Source organism: Chiloscyllium plagiosum, unplaced genomic scaffold (genome assembly GCF_037043375.1).
Source record: "Chiloscyllium plagiosum isolate Xiang-an unplaced genomic scaffold, Cpla_swu_hap1 HiC_scaffold_27, whole genome shotgun sequence".
Taxonomy (NCBI): Eukaryota; Metazoa; Chordata; class Chondrichthyes; order Orectolobiformes; family Hemiscylliidae; genus Chiloscyllium; species Chiloscyllium plagiosum.
Genome location: NW_028270165.1, coordinates 14,759,840 through 14,785,032, shown reverse-complemented (window position 1 = coordinate 14,785,032; position 25,193 = coordinate 14,759,840). Strand labels below are relative to the sequence as shown.

The 25,193-nt window shown below is 45.7% G+C and overlaps 1 protein-coding gene across 1 annotated transcript in view; it reads right to left on the bottom strand.

The window, feature by feature from the left end:
- The window catches only part of LOC148143194 (uncharacterized), a 67,602-nt gene extending 45,472 nt beyond the window's left edge, over window positions 1-22,130 (bottom strand). The window contains 2 exon segments of the mRNA XM_087975785.1: window positions 21,536-21,724; window positions 21,804-22,130. Coding sequence (XP_087831911.1) covers window positions 21,536-21,724; window positions 21,804-22,130 — 516 coding nt within the window.
- Window positions 22,131-25,193: the final 3,063 nt, after the last annotated feature.

The following is a 25,193-nucleotide window of genomic DNA, read 5'->3' as shown; positions in this document are numbered from 1 at the left end:
CCTTGAATGTGGAGTCTTACACAGACAGTATAGTGAACAAGGTGTTTGGTATGCTTTCCTTTATTGGCCAGAGCATTCAGTATAGGAACTGGGAGATCATTTTGCGGCTGTACAGGACATTGGTTAGGCCACTTTTGGAATTCTGGTCTCTCTGATGTAGGAAAGATGTTATGAAACTTTGAGAGGGGTCAGAAAATATTTAGAAGGCTGTTGCCAGATTTGGAGGGTTTGAGCTGCAGGAAGAGGCTGAATCGGCCAGGGAGATATTTTCTTTGGAGCATCAGAGGCTGAGTGGTAACCTTTAAAGAAGTTTATAAGGGGCATGGATAGGGTGAATACCCAAGGTCTTTTCTCCATAGTAGGGGAGTCCAGAACTAAAGGTGAGTAGGGAAAGTGACCTGAGGGGCAACATATTTTCAGACAGAGGGTGGAACGTGTATGGAATGAACTGCCAGAGGAAGTGGGGAGGCTGGTACAATGACAACATTTAAAAGCTACTGGATGGGTACTTGAACAGGAAGGATTCAGAGGGATGAGTCACTTGCTAGCAAATGGGACTAGATTAGTTTGTGATATATAGTTGGCATGGATGAGTTGGGTCAAAGGGTCTGTTTCTGTGCTGTATGACTTTAATCATCTTCAGTGAAAGCAGAAGTGTTGTTGTGAAGACTGGACTTTCAAAGCAGCTTTCAAAAATGTTTTGCCCTTACTCAGAGCAGAAGAAGTTACAATGAAATCTTTCATTTGTGAGACAGCAACTGAATGAGTGAGTGAGTAAGTACATCTGGGATTTGGTGAAAAGTGGGAATTCATTGCACTGTGGGGATGAAGCCCTACCCTATCCAGTCATTTCTGCTGGTAGATGAGACTAGGCTGAAAATGTGTTGCTGGAAAAGCGCAGCAGGTCAGGCAGCATCCAGGGAACAGGAGAATCGACGTTTCGGGCATAAGCCCTTCTTCAGGAACCTTCAGGAACTTTCCTGATGAAGGGCTTATGCCCGAAACGTCGATTCTCCTGTTCCCTGGATGTTGCCTGACCTGCTGCGCTTTTCCAGCAACACATTTTCAGCTCTGATCTCCAGCATCTGCAGACCTCACATTCTCCTCAGATTAGACTAGGCCCCAAGATTAGGGGAAGTAGATTTAGGACAGAGAGGAGGAGGAACTGCGTTTCCTGGAGAGTAGTGAAACTATGGAAGTCTCTGCCCAAGGAAGCAGAGAAGGCAGCTTCGTTAAGTATATTCAAGACACAATTAGATAGGCTTCTGCATAATTGGGGAATTAAGTATAGTTGGGACACTGCAGGGAGGAGGAGCTGAGATGATGGATAGATCAGCCATAATCTTAATGAATGGCAGAGTAGGCAGGACGGGCCAAATGGCTGACTCCTGCTTCTATTACTATGAACCTATAACCCTGCATTTCCCAAGGCTAACCTAACTAACCTGCACATCCCTGGACACTATGGGCAATTTAGCCTGGCCAATCCAAATCAAGGCTGGTGAGCAATGTCATGATGCGGAAATGAACATCAGAGAATGATAGGGACAAGGAGAGTAAATATACCAGCAATGAAAACTGGATTCAGAAGATCACAAAAACTGAAACTAAAAACTGAATGTGAGCTGCATTGTAACAGAAGTGAATGAATTGACTGAACACATCGAAGAGAATAATTATGATCTGAGACTCCTTACAGGGACATGGCTTCAGGATGGCAAGGACTGGATCCTGAATATCGAGGGGGTAGTCAAATGGGAAGGTCAGTAAAGGTAGAGGGTTGGTGCTGCTCATCAAAGCACTGATCACAGGGTAGTCTGGTGTCAGCTTGGATTTCGTGTCCGGATTTCTCTGTCCTCGTTGATCTTCCTGTTCCCACAGAGTAAGATGTTGGTCTGTTCTCAGCTCTGCTGAAGCTTTAACACCCCCTTTTACATGTTTGGGAAAAATAAAACATTTACTCAATCGAGACCCAATCCATAACCTCCCAGACTGTCAACCAGTCCAAGTAAATCTGAAGTAGGGGTCTCCCAGGATTCTGATAGTGCTCTACCTGAGGAATTCTCTCTCCCTTACATCTAACTATTAATATCCAGCTCTGATTTACAATCATACTTGCACCAACAGAAATAAAGCATCTGTTATCAAATAGACATATAGATATACAGCATGGAAACAGGGTTTCTCTATTACACACATAGAACCACACTCTCCATGGGGATGAATTTGTATTTGCATCATTACATTTGCAGATACATTCTATTTTGCTCAAAAATTCTAAATTGGAGGAAGGACAAATTTGACGGTATTAGGCAAGAACTTTCAAAAGCTGATTGTGCGCCAATGTTTGCAGGTAAAGGGACGGCTGGAAAATGGGAAGCCTTCAGAATTGTGATAACTAGAGTCCAGAGAAAGTATATTCTTGTTAGGGTGAAAGGAAAGGCTGGTAGGTACAGGGAATGCTGGATGACTGGAGAAATTGAGGGTTTGGTTCAGAAAATGAAGGAAGCAAATGTCAGGTATAGACAGGATAGATCGAGTCAAGCCTGACAGTATAAAGGCAGTAGGAGTATACTTAAGAGAGAAATCTGAGGGGAAAACAGGGGACATGAGATAGCTTTGGCAACTAGAGTTAAGGAGAATCCAAAGGGTTTTTACAAATACATTAAGTATGGAGAGAATAGGGCCCCTCAAAGATCAGCAAGGTGGCCTTTGTGTGAAACCGCTGGAGATGGGGGAGATACTAAACGGGTATTTTGCATCAGAGTTTACTGTGGAAAAGGACATGGAAGATATAGAATGTAGGGAAATAGATGGTGACATCTTGAAAAATGTCCATATTACAGAGGAGCAAGTGCTGGATGCCATGAAATGAATAGAAGTGGATAAATCCCCAGGACCTGATCAAGTATAACCTAGAACTCTGTGGGAATCTAGAGAAGTGATTGCTGGGGCTCTTGCTGAGATATTTGTATCATTGATAGTCACAGGTGAGGTGTCGGAAGACTGGAGGTTGATTAACGTTGTGCCACTGTTAAAGAAAGGTGGTAAAGACAAGCCACGGAACTATAGACCAGTGAGCCAGACGTCGGTGTTGTTGGAGGGAATCCAACTGAGGGACAAGATTGGAAAGGCAAGGACTGATTATGAATAGTCAACGTGGCTTTACGTGTGGGAAATCATGTCTCACAAACTTGAATGAGTTTTTTTGAAGAACTAATGAAGGGAACTGATGAGAGCAGAGAATAGATGTGATCTATATGGACTTCAGTAAGGTGTTCGACAAGGTCCCTCATGGGAGACTGGTGAGCAAGGTTAGATCTCATGGAATACAGGGAGAACTTGCCACTTGGATACAGAACTGGCTCAAAGGTAGAAGGTGGTGGTGGTGGTGGTGGAGGGTTGTTTTTCTGACAGGAGGCCTGTGACCAGTGGAGTGCCACAAGGATCTGTGCTGGGTCCACTACTTTTCATCATTATATAAATGATTTGGATGTGAGCATAAGAGGTATAGTTATAAGTTTGCTGATGACACTAAAATTGGAGGTATAGTGGACAGCGAAGAAGGTTACCTCAGATTACAACGAGATCTTGATCAGATGGCCAATGGGCTGAGAAGTGGCAGATGGAGTTTAATTCAGATAAATGTGAGGTGCTGCATTTTGGGAAAGCAAATCTTAGCAGTACTTATACACTTAATGGTAAGGTCCTAGAGAGTTTTGCTGAACAAAGAGGTCTTGGAGTGCAGTTTCATAGCTCCTTGAAAGTGGAGTCGCAGGTAGTGAAGAATAGGATAGTGATTGGATAGTGAAGAAGGCATTTGGTCTGCTTTCCTTTAATGGTCAGAGTATTGAGTACAGGAATTGGGAGGTCATGTTGCGGCTGCACAGGACATTGGTTGGGCCACTGTTGGAATATTACGTGCAATTCTGGTCTCCTTCCTATCGGAAAGATATTGTGAAACTTGAAAGGGTTCAGAAATGATTTACAAGGATGTTGCTCGGATTGGAAGATTTGAGCTATAGGGAGAGGTTGAATAGGCTTGGGCTGTTTTCCCTGGAGCGTCAGAGGCTAAGGGGTGATCTTACAGAGATTTATAAAATCATGAGGGGCTTGGATAGGATAAATGGAGAAAGTCTTTCCCCTGGGGTGGGGAAGTCCAAAACTAGAGGGCATAGGTTTAGGGTGAAAGGGACCGAAGAGGCAACTTCTTCACTCAGGGGGTGGTATGTGTATGGAATGAGCCGCCAGAGGAAGTGGTGGAGGCTGGTCTGGATGGGCATATGAATAGGAAGAGTTTGGAGGGATATGGGCAAGTTGCTGGCAGGTGGGACTTGATTGGGTTGGGATATCTGGTCGTCATGGATGAGTTGGACTGAAGGGTCTGTTTCCATGCTGTCCATCTATGACTGTATAACTCTAAATGCACAATGTGCTGGCAGTCAATGCAGGCAGCCAATACATGTAATATTTTGTAAATTTCACTTTGCAAATCGAAGCGGGCTGACTCAAGATTGGGATACAGACAGACTCTGACCTCATTCCTTTCATGCATTATCTGAGCTGAGATGTCACCTTTTCTTATAAAACCTTAAGTTATCTCGAGAAGGAGCCTGACAGGAAGTTCTGGGACTTGCATATTATTGATACCTGCAACCCATTCTAAAAGATGAAAGACTTAACAATCCAGGTTTGTTCAGTATATAATTTCAGTGGCAGGACACTGTCATGTTTTTTCATAAATTCTGTGTCTTATGATCTTGTACTCCACAACCAACTGAACGCAGCACTTCGAAAGCTGGTGCTTCGAAATAAACTTGTTGGACTGTAACCTGGTATTGTGTTATATGTAACTTTGTCCAGGTTGGGGTGGATTCACCAAGTTAAATGACCCATAGTGTTCTGTTTTGGATGGATTCAGGTGGATTGGCAGTATTCAGTATCCTGAAGAAGGGCTAATGCCCGAAACGTCGATTCTCCTGTTCCCTAGATGCTGCCTGACCTGCTGCGCTTCTCCAGCAACACATTTCCATATCAGTATTCAGTTACCCATATCGTCGAGGGATGTGCAGGTTAGGGTGGATTGGCTGTGCTAACTTATCCATAGCGCCCAGAGATGTGCATGTTAGCATGGATTGGCCGTGCTAACTTAACCTACACACCCCTGGGCACTATGGGTAAGATGGATTCACTGTGCTAAATTCACTCTTTCATTAAGAGAGTGGTGCGTGTAAGGAATGAGCTGCCAGAGGAAATGGTGGATGCTTGTACAATTATGACATTTGAAAGGCATCTGGATGGAAATATAAAATGGAAGGGTTTAGAGGGATATGGGCCAAATGCTGGCAAATGGGTCTAGATTAATTTAGAATATCTGGTTGGCATCGACGAGTTGGACTGTTTCCATGCAGTATATCTCTGATTCTGGCTTGCCACATCTGTATGTTCAGTTTCTCCCTGGTGTCGGTGTTAACGCCTTTGATGTCTCATTTTGCTCTCTCCTTTCCAGGGATGTTAACCACTTCATGTCTGGTTGTTCCTCAAGAACTTGCATTGCAGGTTCACCCTGAACTGACACTATTTTTTTGAGCTTCCCAAAATCAGACCTGCTCACTCTCAGCAGTGGAGTTATCCAAAATTCAGAGAGATGTCAGGCTTGAAGTTTTTGCTGTTCTGCCCCTGTAAGATCCTGAATTAGTTCGAGCGGTGTGAGAACAGAGGGGGAGAGAGAGAGAGTGGGATGGTGCTTTCAATTTTCAGTGTGGAATAACAAAAGAAAAGAATGTTCTACAGAAAGTAGAATTGCTTGTTCTGAATTTCTACCTTGCACTGACAGTCATGACTTTTGTAATCTCTTTCTTTTTACAAAGCATTTGATGATCTGAAGACGGAAGTTTCAAAATCAACAGATGAAGGGCTGATGCCCGAAACATCAACTTTCCTGCTCCTCGGATGCTGCCTGACCTGTTGTACTTTTCCAGCGCCGCATTGTTCAACTCTGATTCTCCAGCTTCTGCAGTCCTCACTTCGACATCAATGTCTGACAGTCACTCAATCCATCAGGACTGCAACAATTTTTGACTGTGATTCTGAGAAGGAGCAAAGCCTTTTGGTTCCTGTTGGAACACATCTTCAGCATCAATGGGACTGGATGAGAGACCCTACTGTTGCAGCGCACTGATTGTGGAACCTGAAGCAGTTATACGGGCTAGAAAGAGGAATTCACGGCAGGGAGGGGCTGTACATGTGTTTGTGTGCAGCTGAAACTTCGGCCATGGAGAAACCCAATGGATCCCGCCCCGTGCAGAAACCGTGGAAGTGAGGCGACTGCGGAAAAGGCTTCCGTGTCCCTTCTATCCTGGAGACTCATCAGCGCAGTCATACTGGGGAGAGGCCATTCACCTGCCCCGAGTGCGGAAAAGGCTTCAGCTATGCCTCTGACCTGGTGAGGCACCAGCGGGTCCACACAGGGGAGAAGCCCTTCAGCTGTGTTGAGTGTGGGAAGGGCTTTACCCAGGCCTCCACCCTGCTGGCCCACAGGCAGGGGCACACCGGAGAGAGGCCGTTCTTCTGTACTGAGTGTGGGAAGGCCTTCAGCAATTCCTCCATCCTGCTGGCCCACCGGCAGGTGCACACTGGGGAGAGGCAGTTCACCTGCTCTCAGTGTGAGAAGGGCTTTACAAATGCTTCCCATCTGCGGAGGCACCAGCGAGTTCATGTGCCATCGCAGAGGGAATAAAGGAGGGATAGCCAATTGCCTTATTGACTGGACTATCAACCCAATTCCAGGGACTGCCAGGTTTGAATCCCGCCGTGGCAGATGGTGGAATTGGATTTTGGTCAGAAATCTGGAGTTCAGAACCTAATGAAGAAATGATTGTTTGGAGGACATCTCCCATCTGATTCACTCACATCCCTTTTTAGGAAAGGAAACTGCTGTTGTGGGGAAGGATTCACTCAGTCGTCCCAGCTGCATCCTTTACCCGGTCTGGCCTACATGTAACTCCAGACCCATAACAGCATGGTTGACTCTTCATTGCCCACCACTGCCACCGGTCATTGAGTGGGGAAAGACTTACTTGTTTACAGGGTATGGGTTGAAATTGCTGAATGAGGCAATACTTCCTACAGTTAAGGCTGTACCAAGGATCCAATTACAAACTGACAACTCGGTGGTGACCATTGTAAAGAAGGTGAGGTGGTGTGGGGTGGGGGTGCACGCTTTGACCTTAAGCTATTTAAAAAGCAGCTACTTTTTCTACACCTTTTTGCTGGGGGGGGGGGGGGGATCTGAAGCTGTAACAACGTTGGGTCACAATAAAGGTTACCTGAACTTATCACCGGGCTCAGACTCTCATTGAAGGCTTTGAGCTCCAAGAGGTTTTTGGTTTAAAGTTGCTCATTTCATTTCAGCCTCCTGCACTAAGTTTCCAACGTCACGTATCAGATGGAGCATTGAATGAGTAGCTAGTATCGTTAGAAGTTGTAAATTTTTCAGAAGTGCAGGTACTGCACCGTTTCATCAGCATTGTATAGTTTACTGGCAGCAGCGGGAGATGTGGGCTGTGTTCACTGGAAACGGTGTGGAGGTGCCGGTGTTGGACTGGGGTAGATAAAGTTAAAAATCACACAACACCAGGTTATAATCCAACAGGTTTATTTGGAAGCACTAGCTTTCAGAGTGCTGCTCCTTCATCAGATAGCTGTTGGCCGGGGAATAATACACCGATTGTTTTGCAAAAGATCACAGTGTCATGCGACTGATAGGATATATTAAACAAACCTAGATTGTTGTTATGTCTTTCATCTTTTAGAATGGGTTGCAGGTTTTGGTTCATTAATATGTAAATCCCAGAACATCTTTAAAGTTCTTGAGATGATTTAATGTTTTGTAAAAAAAAAAGTGACATCTCAACTCAGACAATGCATTAAAGATGTGAGGTTCGAGTCTGTCAGTATTCCAATCTTGAATCAGACTGGTTCTATTTCCAAAGTAGGAATTTATAAAATATTGCATGGATTGACTGCTTGCAGATTGTGTGCTTTTTGAGCAAAATTGAAAGTATCTGCAAATATAATTCTGCCAATACAAATTGACTCCATAGAGTTTTGTGTGTGTGTGTGTGTGTATATGTGAGTTTGTGTTTGAGTGCGTGCGTAAGAGTGAAGTGTGTGTGTGATGGAGTTTAAGCCTGAGTGTGTTGTGGGGTGTATGTGTGTGTGTCTATGAGAGATGTATGAATAAAAGTGAGAGGTTGCATTTTGCAAAACAAGGAAGGGCTGGACATAGTTAGTTTTGAGAAGATTTGTAGCTCAGGTTGAGGTTTTGGATGTAGGTTTGCTTGCTGAGCTGCAAGGTTCATTTCCAGACGTTTTGTTATCTACTGGGTAACGTCTTCAGTGGGCTTCAGGCGAAGAATGCAGGAATTTTCAGCATTGCTATGTACATATAATGGTAGGTCTCTGGGTCGTGTTGCAGAACAGAGACACTTTGGCGGTGGCAACGGGGGTGGGGGAGGAGTTAGGGGGTTCAGGTATATAGTTCTTTGAAAGTTGCATCACTGGTAGACAGGTGGTAAAGAAGGCATTTCGCACCATTCCCTTCACTGTCCACCCCATTGAGTACAGAAGTTGGGACATCACATTGACGTTGTACAGGATGTTGGTGAGGCCACTTTCTGGGTACTGAGTACAGTTTTGGTGGCTCTGTGATAGGAAGAATACTATTAGAGGATTCCGTAAAGATTTACCAGGATGTTGCCAGGACTGGAGGTTTTGAGTTATAAGGAAAGGTTGGGACTGTCTTCATTGGAGTGTAGGGGGTTGAGGGGTGACCTTACTAAGATCTATAAAATCATTAGGAGTGGTGGTAAAGTGAATAGCAAAGAGCTCTTCCTTAGGACCATAAGACATAGGAGTGGAAGTAAGGTCATAAGTCCACTCCGCCATTTAATCATGGCTGACGGGCATTTCAACTCCACTTACCATACTCTCCCCATAGAGATACCAAGATTCCTTGCGATACCAAGAATTTATCAATCTCTGCCTTGAAGACATTTAATGTCTCCACTGCGCTCCATGGCAATGAATTCCACAGGCCCACCGCTCTCTGGCTGAAGAAGTGTCTCCTCATTTCCATTCTAAATTGACCCCCTCTAATTATCAGGCTGTGCCCATGGGTCCTAGTCTCCCTGCCTAATGGAAAAAAACTTACCAGCATCCACGCTTTTTAAGCCATGCACTATCTTGTAAGTTTCTATTAGATCTCCCCTCAACCTTCTAAACTCTAATGAATATAATTCATCGTCTGTTAGGCCTATGATACCAGCGATCATCGCGTGAATCTCTGCTGGACACACTCCAGTGCCACTATGTCCTTACTGAGGTGTAGGGCCCAAAATTGGACACAGTATTCTAAATGGAGCCTAACCAGAGCTTTATAAAGTCTCAGTAGTACATCGCTGTTTTTACATTCCAACTCTCTTGAGATAAATTACAACATTATATTTGCTTTCTTTAGCACGGACTCTACCTGCAAGTCAACCTTTAGAGAATCCTGGACTAGCAATCCCAGATCCCTTTGTACTTTGGCTTTACGAAGTTTCTCACTGTTTAGAAAATAGTCCATGCTATATTCTTTTTTCCGAAGTGCAAGACCTCACATTTGCTTACATTGAATTTCAACAGCCATTTCCTGGACCACACTCCTAAACTGTCCAAATCTTTCTGCAGCCTCCCCACCTCCTCAGAACTACCTGCCTGTCTGCCTAACTTTGTATCATCAGCGAACTTCGTGGGAATGCCCCCAGTCCCTTTATCCAGATCATTAACATCTAAAGTGAACAGCTGTAGCCCCAACACTGAGCCCTGCGGGACACCACTTGTCACCAGCTGCCATTCCGAAAAAGAACCTTTTATCCCAACTCTCTGCCTTCTCTCAGGCAACCTATCCTCAATCCATGCCAGTAGCTCAACTCGAATACCATGGACCCTCACTTTACTCAGCAGCCTCCTATGAGGCACCTTATCAAAGGCCTTTTGGAAATCTAGGTAGATAACATCCTCTGGGTTTCCCAAGTCTCACCTACTTGTTAACTCTTCAAGTTTGTCAGGCACGACCTCCCCTTACTAAATCCATGCTGACTTATTTTAATCCAACCATGCACTTCCAAGAATTTAGAAATCTCATCCTTAAAGAGAGATTTTAGAATTTTATCGACAATTGAGGTTAGGCTAATCGGCCTATAATTTTCCAGCTTTTGTCTTGATCCTTTCTTCAACAAAGGACTTACAACAGTGATTTTCCAATCATCTAGGACTTTCCCTGACTCCAGTGATCTTTGAAAGATTACAACCAACATCTCTGCTAATTCTTCAACCACCTCCCTCAGAACGGTAGGCTGTAACCATCAGGGCCAGGAGATTTCTCAATTTTTAGACCTATTAGCTTTTCTAGCACTTTCTTTTTTGTAATGGCTACCATACTGAACTCTGCCCCTTAACTCTCCTTACTTGTTAGGCTATTACTCATGTCTTCCACTGTGAAAACTGACACAAAGTATTTATTAAGTTCTTCAGCTATTTTCTTATCTCCCATCACTAACCTTCCTGCATCAATTTGGAGCAGCCCAATTTCTACTTTTGCCTCTTGTTTGTTTCTTGTGTATTGCAAAAACCTTTTACTATCATTTCTAACATTACTGGTCCGCTTACCTTCATATTTGATCCTCTCCTTCCTATTTCTCTTTGTTATCTTCTGTTTGTTTTTGTAGTCTTCCCAAGCTTCTGATTTCCCAGTGGTCTTGGCCACTTTATAGGCTCTCTTTTTCGTTGATACATTTCCTGACTTCCTTTGTCAGCCATGGCAGGCTTCTTCCACCCCCCCCCCCCCCCCCCCCCACCCTGCCCGATAATCTTTCTTTTTTGGGGGATGGACCTCTGTACTATGTCCTCAATTACACCCAGAAATTCCTGCCATTGTTGCTTTACTGTCTTCCCCACTAGGCTCTGCTTCCAGTCAATTTTTGACAGTTCCTCTCTTATTGCCCTTTATTTAACTGTAACACCATTACATCTAATTTTGTCTTCTCTCTTTCAAACTGCACACTGATCTCCACCATATTATAATCGCTGCCTCCTAAGTGCTCATTTGCTTTAAGATTTTTAATAAAGTCTGTCTCATTACATAGCACTAAGAATTGAAATATGCTCAGTTAGGCCACAATTGAGGACAGTGTGTAAGGGGCGAATGGCCTCTTCCCAGCCTTTTGAAATTGGTTCTGGCTCTGTGGAAATAGAACCATTGAGTTGTAGAGCACAAAAAACAATCCTTCGGTATGTGCCGACCAGATAGCCTAAATTAATCTCGTCCCATTTGCCAGCACTTTGTCCATATCCCTCTAAAACGTCCTATTCATGTACCTATCCAGATGCCTTTTAAATTTTGTATTTGTACCAGCCTCCACCATTTTTCCTGGCAGCTCATTCAGTTCAACACCAACCTGTATTTGAAAAAGTTGTCCCATGGGGCCGTTTTAAATCTTTCCCCTTTCACCCAAAACCTAATGCCCTCTTGTACTGGCCTCCCCCGCCCCAGGGAACACCTTATCTTTTTCTCATATCCATACCTGTCAAGATCTCAGAAACCTCCATAAGGTCACCCCTCAGCCTCCAATGCTCTGGGGAAAATAGCCCCAGCCAATTCAGCCTCTCCCTGTAGCTCAAACCCTCCAACCCGAGCAACATTCTTCTAAATAATTTCTGAACTCTTTTAAGTTTCACAACATCCTTCTTGTTTCGTGAGTAATAGGCTGTGAACAATCTATTTTGTTCAGGTCGGAAGAGGGGGCTTTTCTTGAGGCGAATTAACTTCCACACTTTGTTTTTAAAATCCTTGGGTTCCTTTTAAATCTTTCCCCTCTCCACCCTAAACCTGTGCCCTCTCGTTTGCGATTCTCCCTCCCCTGCGGCAGAGACAGGCAACAGGAATGAGATGTACAGGCACAGGGAAAAGAAAATTGTGACTCCCGCCTTTTTTCTCCCAAATTGGCAATTGGACACAAACTCTGTCAGTAACAACCGGCGCCGGTCGCCATTGGTCAGGTGGAGTAAGGTGCGCTCTGATTGGGCGGAGCGTGGATGACGCGCGTCACAGAAGGAGGAGACAGAAAGAAGAAGAAAAACAAAGATGGCGGCGCGAGGCTGCGGTTTTCTCATCGACTCAGCGGGCGGTTTCTGACGGAGGGAGGGGGGCAGACAGGCATCGTTTACCTCAGAAAATACCTTTAAAATACATTTCAAATTAAAGTCGGAACTTTTCAAACAAAAGTTGTGAAGAAAAGGAGACAGTCCCCGATGGGGTTTATTGTTTATTTGTGTATAATTCCCGGGGCCCGGGAAGGGGGAGGTGACGGTTACCGGGTGAACGAGAAAACAAATTAAAAATGTCGGCGGTGGAGGAGAGAGAGCCGGCGCCCGCGGCTTCTTCGGCGGCGGGGGGGGGGTGGAGGAGCGGCGGCAGCGGCGGGGGGTAAAGTCCGGCGGAACACAAGCTGGAGGAGAGGCTGCACTCGGTGCTGTGCTGGACCGTGAGCCTGGAGCTACCCGCGGCTTCACTCTACCAGGTACCGGGCTGGGCTGAGGGGGAACCCGGGGGATAAGGCGGATCGCCATTAGCCTGGAGCCACAATCACTCCCATTCCTAAAACAAACAAAATTTCTATTAGAATCACCATCTAATCCTCCATACACCTTCTATAATCCATGTAGGAGGGCAGGCTGTACCATCTGACTGAACTGTTCCGATATTAAATTGTGTATAATGTATAGATATCTTTTTTTTATACAATATACAATGTTATTTAACACATTGGAAATGAAATACTGTCATCATGGGATTTGCAGTACTTTAAGCGCTGTAGAATGTCACCGGCAATATTGTGTACGAGAGTCTGTGTAAACCTCTATGGTTATGTTTTATAAATGTGATTTGAGGTAATTGCACGTAAAATGGGTAGGATTGTGTGTGTGTGCAGGTATGTTATTTAGATCCTGGGGTTTTGTCTTGCCCAGTGATATGATGGAGGGAGGGGAGTGGGGGTACTAATTAATCTTTCTACCAAATCCAGCATTTTGTTGAAGAGCTTCATTTCTTTGCGATTGTCATCTTCCAAAGAATCAACCTACCCAGTATTTAAATGGACATGTGCATATGTATAGTTGTGTATGAATGCTGGAAATCTTTTTTTTTAAAAAATCCTTTAGTATATTTCCTGTTCTCCATGCATGGCGAATTGGACGTGTTTGATTTCTTTTTCTTGCAAGTGTTGTGAAAAGTAGTCTGATCATGTAAAAGTCGACCCTAGTTCTTCATAGGAGAACCTCCACGAGGAGGTTGAACAGTTCATCCACTTCACCAACACCTTCCACCCCGACCTCAAATTCACCTGTACAGTCTCAGATTCCTCCCTCCCCTTCCTCCACCTTTCTATTTCTATCTCAGGCGACCGAATCAACACGGACATCTACTACAAACCGACCGACTCCCACAGCTACCTGGACTACATCTCCTCCCACCCTACCCCCTGTAAAAATGCCATCCCATTCTCCCAATTCCTTCGTCTCCGCTGCATCTGCTCCCAGGAGGACCAGTTCCAAAAACGTACAACCCAGATGGCCTCTTTCTTCAAGGACCACAATTTCCCGCCAGACGTAGTCGACGATGCCCTCCACCGCATCTCTTCCACTTCCTGCTCCTCCGCCCTTGAGCCCCGCCCCTCCAACCGCCACTAGGACAGAACCCCACTGGTCCTCACCTACCACCCCACCAATCTCCATGTATAGCGTATCATCCGCCGTCATTTCCGCCACCTCCAAACGAACCCCACTACCAAGGATATATTCCCCTCCCCTCCCCTATCAGCATTCCGTAAAGACATCTCCCTCCGTGCCTCCCTCGTCAGATCCACACCCCCCACCAACCCAACCTCCACTCCCGGCACCTTCCCCTGCAACCGCAGGAGGTGCAAGACTTGCGCCCACACCTCACCCCTCACCTCCCTCCAAGGCCCCAAAGGAAACTTCCATATCCGCCACAAATTCAACTGCACCTCCACACACATCATCTATTGCATCCTCTTGCACCTGATGTGGCCTCCTCTGTATTGGGGAGACAGGCCGCCCACTTGCGGAGCGTTTCAGAGAACACCTCTGGGACACCCGGACCAACCAACCCAACCACCCTGTGGCTCAACATTTCAACTCCCCCTCCCACTCCACCAAGGATATGCAGGTCTTTGGACTCCTCCATCGCCAGACCACAACAACACGACGGTTGGAGGAAGAGCGCCTCATCTTCCGCCTAGGAACCCTCCAACCACAAGGGATGAACTCTGATTTCACCAGTTTCCTCATTTCCCCTCCCCCCACCTTGTCTCAGTCAAATCCATCGAACTCAGCACCGCCTTCCTAACCTGCAATCTTCGTCCTGACCTATCACCCTCACCTTGACCTCTTTCCACCTATCACATTTCCAACGCCCCTCCCCCAAGTCCCTCCTCCCTACCTTTTATCTTAGCCTGCTGGACACACTTTCCTCATTCCTGAAGAAGGTCTTATGCCCGAAACGTCGATTCTCCTGTTCCCTGGATGCTGCCTGACCTGCTGCGCTGTTCCAGCAACACATTTTCAGCCTAGTTCTTCATAGACAACAGACCCATGTTTGTGAGACAGTGTGATGGCCGTCATGTTCCACTCCAGCTCTGCAGTCTGTCGGTTGTTCGGCTCTGTTCCTGACTTCCAGTCCGTTGTCTGTATGCTCCACTCCGTTTTCAGAATTACCATAATTTTTTTTTGCTTTATTCATCAGTTGTGCTTCTGCTTATGATACGGTATGAATCTTTATTGCTGGAACAGCACAGCAGGTCAGGCAGCATCCAGGGAACAGGAGATTCGACGTTTCGGGCCCAGGCCCTTCTTCTTCCTGAAGAAGGGCCTGGGCCCGAAACGTCGAATCTCCAATTCCCTGGATGCTGCCTGACCTGCTGTGCTGTTCCAGCAATAAAGTTTCAACTTTGATCTCCAGCATCTGCAGACCTCACTTTCTCCACGGTATGAATCTTGACAGGCATGAATTTCAGCCCCTCAAGTAGTATCCAAGTAACAGTCGACCCCCTAAATTTAACCTTAAAAAGTAGTCAAAAATTTGACTATTACTTGAGTATATATGATATAAATGAATTAATGTTCATTGCTTCTTCGCTTTACTCTATTTTGCCTTATGAAAGGTTTCATAGGAACGCTCCACTTTTGGATAGTGCGGAAAACCTGTATCAGTACAATACAACACAGTCACAAGCCCTTCTTATTTGGTTTAGGTACCCCTGTCAAGCCTGTGCCAATTCTTAATCCTCACTTGGACCTGCTATTTATTGCCCATGGGCGGTTTCTATCCTTCTGTTCATCTCGCGTTCATGTGTCTATCAAGATACACCTTAAACGTTACTAAGATGCCTCCTTCCACCACCCATCACCCCTCTGTGTGAAAAACCTACCCCTCCACTTCTCCTGTAGACTGCCCTCCTCTTGCCTTGAACCTGTGCCCTTTTGTTGTTGATCTTTTCACCCTGGAGAATAAAAAAACCTCTGAGTAACATAGAATCCCTAGTGTGGAAAAGACCATTCGGCGCAACATGTGCACACTGACCCTCTGAAGAGTAACTGACACAGACTTATTCACCTACTCCTATTACGCAACATTAGCCCTTGACTAAAGCACCCTCTCCCAGAGCATCCACGTCTTTCTGATAGTGTGGTGACCAGAACTGCATACAATATTCCAAATGTGGTTGAAATAAATAGCTGTAACGTAACTTGCCAACTCTCACACCCAGGAAAGGCAAGTGTCCTATGTGCCTTCTTGATCACCATATCCACCTCTGTTTCCACTTCCAGATCCCTCTGCATGCCAGTGTTCCTAAGAGTTCTGTCATTTATTGTACAGTTCTTGTATTTCTTTCTCCCTTGTGGCTGTATCCAGCTTCCCCTTAATTCTACTCCCCCTTCATCTCTTTGCCCATTCATCACCCCTCCACACATCAGCATATCATAAGACCATAGGAGCTGAAATTAGGCCATTCATCCCATTGAGTCGACTCCACCATTCAATCGTGGCTGTTAACTTTCTCAAGCCCATTCATCCCGGAACCCTTGATCCCCTTGATACTCAAGAACATTTCTGTCTCCATCTTAAATATGCTCAATGACCTGGCCTCCACAGCACTTCTGTGGCTGTGAATACCATAGAAACACCACTCTCTGACTGAAGAAGGTTTTCCTTAACTCCCAACTAAAGGGTCTTCCTTTTCCTCTTAAGGCTGTACTCTCGGGTCCTACTTTGTCCTAACAATGGAAACATCTTTCCAACATCCACTCTGTCCAGGCCGTTCAATATCTTGTAGGTTTCAATTGTAACCCCCCTCATCCTTCTAAACTCCATATAGTCCCAGAGTCCTCAAAAGTTTCTCATATGTTAAACGTTTCATTCCTGGGACCATTCTCGTGAACCTCCTCTGAACACCCTCCTGGGCCAACACATCCTTGCTAATAGGAGGCCCAAAACTGCTCACAATGCTGCAAATGTGGCCTGACCAGAGCCTTATAGAGTCTCAGAAGTACATCCCTGCTTTTGTATTCAAGTCCTGTCAAAATAAATGCCATCATTGCATTTGCCTTCCTAACTACTGACTCAACCTGCAAGTTTACTTTGAGAAAATCCTGGACTTGAACTCCCAAGTCTCTTTGCACTTCGGATTTCTGTATTTTCTTCCCATAATCTTTCTGTTCCAACAGTGACTGTCTGGTGTCAGGGCAGCACTAGTGATTTCCTGACATGTGGATTGTATTTGGGGATACCAAGGAATGTCAGGAACTGCGAGTATCTCAGGAGCAATCGTTATTCCTGGGGGAGGCAGAGAGGAATGTGGTGTGGTCCTGGAAACTCCAGAATTTTGATAACTTCATGAGTCAGCAATAACACTTTCTGGACCAAGAAACGAAAGGGCCAATGAGAAACTGCTACAAGGGAGTTAACAAATAACATACATTAACCATCGCTGGGAAGAAGGAGGCAAAACAATGAGCTGTTTCTTTGGACAGATAAGATAATGGTGTTTAATAACTGTGTGACAAAAGGACAATTAATTCTGCTTGTAGAAGGAAGGCCTTGGTGTAAAGGGCATACAGGAAGCAGGAAAATCGATATTTCGGGCAAAAGCCCTTCATCAGGAATCCTGTATTCCTGATGAAGGGCTTTTGCCCGAAACATCGATTTTTCCTGCTCCTTTAATGCTGTCTGAACTGCTGTGCTTTTCCAGCACCACTCTAATCTCAACTCTGGTTTCCAGCATCTGCAGTCATTGTTTTTACCTTGGCGTAAAGGGGTTAATTGCAGGACAGGCTGTTTCAAACAGGTGGAAAACTCTCAAGGATAGGAAGATAAGCTACAGACCTGAGATCTCCAGAAGTGTGGGGAGATGGTGTTAGAATCTAAAGAAACGTTACACCACAAATCTGAAAGTGACAGAACTCCACCAGAATTCAACTCCAGAACGTTTCAGCTGCAGTGCTTGGAAGAACAACACTGCATCAAACCCCTGTAAACTTCCAGAGATGGGCACTGTTGGTAGAAACAATGTTAAATTCCGCCATACTTGGGTGATAGCCAAGATTTGGGGGGTGAGGGTGAACTTGCTTACTTGAGGGGTTTTATATTTGGGTTCCTACCTACAATAAAGTGTAAATTATGGTTCAACAGTTGGTTGTCTGTACAGTTTCTGAGTCAGTATTCAAATTAAAGCGATTCAACCACAATCAGAGTGAGAGGCTGGGATTAATAATGACTCCTTTGCATTCAGCAGGACGGCACATCAATACTGTTATAAAGCGAATGCTGAATCCCCTCCCCTCTCTGAGATCTCAAACCGAAACACCAAAAGAGGAGCGCATTGCCCTATAATCGGAAAATTAGTGTGAAAAGTGGTGTCATCTGCTCTAGTCTTAAAAACAAAAATAAATCCCTGACACTTTAAAAATCAACAAAAAGCAATTTACATATCCAACTTGAATGGTGAACAACTGAACTAAACTATTAACAAGCCTAATAAATCCCTTCGAACTACTGACGATTCTGGCATAAAACAGGATTTTTGTCATATGCTGTTCCAATAAATACAAGACCCACTAAAACAACAAGAAATAGAAATTAGTCTCTCAGATTACATCTTCCAGAATATTCTAAGCATCCTTCTATTGAATCTTTTGTCAGGAATGCCTCCTACAATTCCTGCTCTTCTGTTTTTTTTGTAAATTATGCTGTCTCATTCACAGCTGACTGTCAGAGCTGATGTCTCTCTCTAGTGCTGAGGACTCTTAGCTCTAGCAATGGGGAGTTAGCTCTGGGGTTCTGTCCAACTGTCCCCTTCTTTTATACCCTTGATGCCATATTGAGTTTTTACAATAGGATTGGTCCTCTGTTGTCAAAACCATCACATTTAAATTTAATAGATATTGGTAGCCAAAGGACCGGATTTAAATTGATTGGCTAAATTGAAAAGTCATTATCTTGGCCTGTTAACTGTACAACCTTGTGATAGAAATGTTTCTGTTTGTGTGCTCTCTGTTGTGATGATGTTACTCCTTTAAGAAGATTGTCATCTTGATTTTTTTTCCCCAAGAGGGGTTGTAAAAGGCAGAGGGTCCGATTCGACTGGGCTAAGGGACTTCATTCATGGCCAACAGATGTTGGCAAAGGCAACAATCGGAAAAAGGTTTGAGATTTGTTTTTTCTGAAACACTTCTACAGCAAAACAGTCTGTAAGGTCACCCCTCAGCCTCTGACCCTCCAGGGAAAATAGCCCCAGTCTATTTCAGCCTCTTGCAACAGCTCAAACCCTCCAACCCTGGCAGTATCTTTGTAAATCTTTTCAGAACCCTTTCATGTTTCACAACTTGTTACAAACATGTCGACTAATTCAGAGAAGCCTCTCAATTACAGCTGTAAATAGAGAAAGTGTGTTTAATCATGAGTCATGAATAAAGGCTGTATTAATCTTTTATTGTGAAGTTTTACTCCTACATCTCCAAACAGAGCATACAAACCTGGTTAGAGGGGAGTGATTGAAAACATATGTGGGGCAAAAATTTTAGAGTGTGGTTTGTGTATGGAATGAGCTGCCAGTGGAAGTGGTTGAGGTAGGTACATTAACAACATTTAAAAGACATTTGGTCAAACACATGGAGAGGAAAGGCTTAGAAGGATAGTGGCCAAGTGCAGGGAAATGGGGTTACTGTTGATGGACATTTTGGTCGGCATGGACCAGTTTGGGCCGATGGGCCTGTCTCCGTGCTGTAGCACTGACTCGTGTCTCTTTGTCTCTCCAACAGTTTTGAGTTTTCAGATGAGCATCTCACTTAATCACACTGAATAAAATCCAATCTCATTAGTCAACTCTGATGTGGAAGTGCTGGTGTTGGATTGGGCTGGACAAGGTCAGAAGTCAAACGGCACCAGGTTAGAATCCAACAGGTTTATTTAAACTCACGAGATTTCAGAGCACTGCTCCTTTGTCAGTGAAGTGATGAAGCATCAGCATTGAAGATGGAGCAATGCTCCTAAAGCTTGTAATTTCAAATAAACCTGTTGGTCTGTAAGCTGGTGTTGTGTGACTTCTGATGTCTTCAGCTGTGGGTTTGTGTCGAACTTAATGGGATATTTTGTCCAACTCGGCATTTTTAAACAGTATCACTTGGAGGGATGTACAGCACGGAAACAGACCCTTCGGTCCAACTCATCGATGCTGACAAGACATCCTAAATTAATTTGGTTCCATTTGTCAGTATTTGGCCCATTATCTTTCTGAACCCTTCCTGTTCATGTCCGAAACCAGATGCCTTCTCATGGTATAATTGTACCAGCCTCCACTTTCTCTGGAAACCCATTCCATACATGCACTACCCTCTGCGTGAAAACATTGCCCCTTACGTCCCTTTTAAATCTCTCACCCAGCCAAATAGCCTCTCCCTGCAGCTCAAACCCTCCAACCCCCGGCAACATCCTGGTAAATTGTTTCTGATACAGAAGTCAATGTTTTGGGAAGAACCCTTCTTCAGTCCTGAAGAAGGGTTAATACCCGAAATGCTAACTTCACCTCCTAATGCTACCTGGCTTGCTGCGTTCTCCCAGCCTCCTGCTTGCCGACTTTAGATTCCAGCAACTGCAATTATTTTTTGTTTCTAACAAATGGTGGAGCAGACTCAATGGGCTGAATGGCCTAATGTCTGCTCCAGTGCTCTTGTGGTCTTAGGTTTCTGCGGATTCTTAGGAACGTGCAGTCCCAGACTCCGAATAGTGTCGCCCATTGGAAGCAAAGTTTATGGAATCACAGAATCCCTACAGAATGTAAACAGGCCTTTTGGACCAACAAGGCAACACCAACCCTCCGTAGAGTTACTCACCCAGACTTATTCTCTTAACCCTATTACTTTACATTTACTTGGAGAAAGTGAGGACTGCAGATACTGGAGATCAGAGTCAAGAATGTGGCGCTGGAAAAGCACAGCAGATCAGGCAGCATCCGAAGAGTAGGAGAATCCTGATGAAGGACTTATGCCCAAAACGTCGATTCTCCTGCGCCTCAGATGCTGCCTGACCTGCTATGCTTTTCCAGCACCACACTTTTGACCAGTCGACATTTACCCCTGACCACTGCACCACACTTGCACATCCCTGAACACTATGAACAATTTAGCTAGTCCAACTCACCCTAACTTGTACATCTTTGTATTGTGGGAGCAAAACCAGAACACCCGGAGGAAACCCATGCAGACACGGGAGAATCAAACAGTAGATTCAAACCCGGGTCCATGGCTCTCTGAGGCAGCTGTGCTAACCACTGAGCCACCATGTTGCCCCGAGCCACTTTAGAGTTGCACTTGGGGGTGCGAGGCAGTGTGCAGTCCAGAAATTCTTTTAAAAGCCCACCAACTTTCCCACTGCACCCATTGTCAGAGTGGGGCACAAGGTTTAGTCCACAGTAGCGTCACTGGCAGTATCCGATTGTTGGGAGCACTGGTGCCCCCACTGGTGTCTTCGCAAGTTTCTGGAAAATGTGAACCTCTTGCCACACTCAGGGCAGCTGAATGGCCTCTCCCTGAGTGGATCCGCCGGTGGGTCAGCAGGTCTGAGGAATCGCTGAAGCCCTGTTCGCACTCTGGGCAGCTGAATGGCCTCTCCCCTCTATGGACCCGCTGGTGGGTCAGCAGAGCAGAAGATTTGCTGAAGCCCTTCCTGCACTCAGGACAGTAGAACGGCCACTCTCCCATGTGGACCCGCTGGTGGGTCAGTAGGTGGGAGGAGCGGTTAACGCGTTTCTTCCACTCTGGGCAGGAGAACGGCTTCTCCCCAGTGTGGACCTGCTGATGCCTCAGCAGGTGGGAGGAATTGCTGAGACCCCTCCCGCACTCGCGACAGCTGAAGGGCCTCTTCCCCCGTGTGGACCCGTCGGTGGGCCACGAGGTTGGAGGAGACCGCAAAGCCCTTCCCGCACACTGAGCAGGAGAATGGCTTCTCCCCGGTATGGACCCGCCGGTGGGTCAGCAGTTGGGAGAACTGGGGAAAATTCTTCCCACACTCAGGGCAGGCAAACGGCCCCTCCCCAGTGTGGACCCGCTGGTGTGTCACAGGGAGGAGGAACTGCTGAAGCCCTTCCCACATTCAGGGCAGGGAATGGCTTCTTGCCTGTGTGGACCCAATGGTGCCTCAGCAGGGCAGAGGAATCGCTAAAGGCCTTCCCGCACTCGGGGCAACTGAATGGCCTCTCCCCCGTGTGGACCCGCTGGTGCTTCAGTAGGTCAGAGGATTTGCTGAAGGCCTTCCCACAATCAGAGCAGGAGAAGGGCCTCTCCCCAGTGTGGACTCGGCGGTGGTCCAGCAGGTGGGAAGAGCGGATAAATCCCTTCCCACACTCTGGGCAGGAGAACGGCCTCTCCCTGGTGTGACTGCGCTGATGAATTTCCAGGGCAGATGGGACACTGAAGCCTTTCCCGCAGTCACCACACTTCCATGGTTTCTCCATGGGGCGAGATTCCTCTGGTTTCTCCATGGCCAAAGCTTCAGCTGCACACAAACGCATGTACAAACCCTCCCTGCCGTGAATTCCTCTTTCCAGGCTGTATAATTGTTACAGGCTGCACATTCAATGCGCTGCCACAGTAGCGTCTCTCATCCAGCTCCACTGATGCTGAAAGCGGACTGAAACAGAAACCAAAGAGTTTTGCTCCTTCTCACAGAATCATAGTCAAAAATCTTTACAGTCCCAATGGATTGATTGACTGTCTGTCATTGACGTGAAAATGAAGACTGCAGACGCTGGAGAGTCAGTCAAAATGTGTGGTGCTGGAAATACACAGCAGGTCAGGCAGCATCCAAGGAGCAGGAGAGTTGCTGTTTCGGGCATAAGCCCTTCAACTACTGAATTTGAAACTTCAGTCTTCAAATCTTCAAATGCACTGGAAAAAACAGATTATGAAAGTTATCACTGTCAGTCAGGGTAGAAATTCAGAACAAGCAATTCGACTTTATGCGGAACATTCTTTTCTTTTGTAATTCCATGAAATTGAAAGCACCATTACCCTACTCTGATTGCTCTACATTTACACTTGATTAATGCATCTAACCTACACATCCTGGACATTATGGACAATTTAACATGGCTAATTCACCCAAACCTGCACATCTTTGGATAGTGGGAAGAAACAGGTGCACTGGAAGAAATCCGCCGCAAACACCAGACGGAGAATGTGCAATATCCACACAGACAATGGCCCCGAGGCTGGAATTGTATCTGGCTCTCTGGTGCCATGAGGCAGCATCACTAACCACAGACACCGTACCTTCCTTTTCCAATCCCGCCACCAAGTCACTCAGCTTGAGCTCAGGCAAAGCACTACGTTTAATTTTCACTTCACACACACTGAACTTTCGGCCCTTCCCCACTTCCCCCACATGAAATGCAAACAGCTGGGGGGTTGCCACATCGAATCCCTATAGTGCGGAATGAGGCCATTTGGCCCAACAACTCTCCATTTACCTCCGACTAATATACCTAACCCACACATCCCTGAACACTATGGGGCAATTTAGCATGGCCAATTCATTCTAAACTGTACATCTTTGGACTGTGGGAGGAAACTGGAGCATCTGGATGAAACCCACACAGTCACGGGGGGGACAATGTCTGTGTGGAGTTTGCACAGTCACCTGAAGCTGAAGTCAAATCCTTGTCCCTGGTGCTGTGAGGCAGCAGTGTAACCACTGAGCCACGTGCTGCCCGTGTGTGCTGAAAGAGATGCAATGTGGAACTTTATTGACTGTACCGCACAGTGGATTGTTGAGTAAGGTTGAGTCTCAAAGGATCTGGAAAGAGGTAGCCAACATTTAGGAGCGCATTGCTACAGATGCTGGAATCCGTCCTGAAAACAACAAATGCTGTAGATCACAGCTGGTCAGGCAGCATCCACATAGAGAGAACAAGCTAACATTTCAGGTCTTCTTTGAGATTTATAAAATCTTGCTGGATACAGAGAAGATGAATGCCAGGAGTCATTTCCCTGGAATGAGGGATTTCAAGACTAGCGGACATATTTTTAAGGTGAGAACAGAAAGATTTAAAAACAAAACAAGGGGCAACATTTTTACACAGAGTGCTTCACGTGTGGAATGAATTTCCAGAGGAAGTGGTAGATGCGCTTACAGTCCCAACATTTAAATGACATTTGGATAAGTACATGAATAAGAAATGTTCAGAGGGATATTGTGCCAAGCACATGTAGGTGGGACTAGTTTAGTTTGGGATTATGGTCAACATGGACTGGTTGGACCGAAGGATCTGTTTCCGTGCTGCGTGACTTTGACTGGATACAGTGGATGTGGGGAAGATGTTTCCACCAGTAGGAGAAACGAGGACCAGAGGACACAGGCTCAGGGTGAAGGAATGTCTTCAGAACTGAGATGAGGAGGAATTTCTGCAGCCAGAGGATGGTGAATCTGTGGATCTCATTGCTGGAGAGCGCTGTGGAGGCCAAGTCGTTGAGGGCATTTAAGACAGGGATAGATAGGTCTTTGATAAGTAAGGGGATCAAGGGTTACGAGGAGAAGGCAACAGAATGGGGTTGAGAAACATATTGGCCATGATCGACTGGTGGAGCAGACTCAATGGGCCAAACGGCCTCATTCTGCTCCTGTGTATTGTAGTCTTAAAACTGGGCAGATTACTGAAGTGGTTTTCATGAACAATTTCAGAGTCCTGCAGTAAAGCCGTAGAGGTGTACAGCACGGAAACAGACCCTTTAGTCCAACTCGTCCATGCCGACCAGTTATCCTAACCTAATCTCGTCCCATTTGCCAGGACTTGGCCACTATCGCTCTAAACCTTTCCTATTCATATACCCATCCAGATGCCTTTTAAATGCCTTAGTTGTGCCATCCTCCATCACTTACTCTGACACTCGTTCCATACATTCACCACCCTCTGCATGAAACACTTGTCCCTGAGGTCCCTTTTAAAATCTTTCCCCTCTCACTCTAAACCTATGCCCTCTAGTTCTGGACTCCACAACCCAGGGAAAAGACCTTGTCTGTTTATAAAATCATGAGAATTATGGATAGAATAAACGTGTGGAAGGTCACCCCCCCCCCCCCCCCCCCAACAAAAGATTCTGATGCTCCAGGAAAACAGCCCGAGTCTATTCTGCCTCTCCAGATAGCTAAAATCCTCCAAACCCGGCAACATTCTTGTAAATCTTTTCTGAACCCTTTCAAGTTTCACAGCATCCTCCTGTTAGGAAGGAGACCAGAATTGCACACAATATTCCGAAAGTGGCCTAACCAGTGTCCTATACAGCTGCAACGTGACCTCTCAACTTTCCTACCCAATGCTCTGACCGATAAAGGAAGGCATACCAAATGCCTTCCTCACTGTTCTATCTACCTGCGACTCTACTGTCAAGAAGCTATGAACCTGCAGCACAAGGTTTCTTTGATCAGCAACACTCCCTCGGACCTTACCTGATTTGCTTTTCCAAATGTAGTACCTCACATTTATCCAAATTAAACTCCATCTGCCATTCCTTAGCCCATT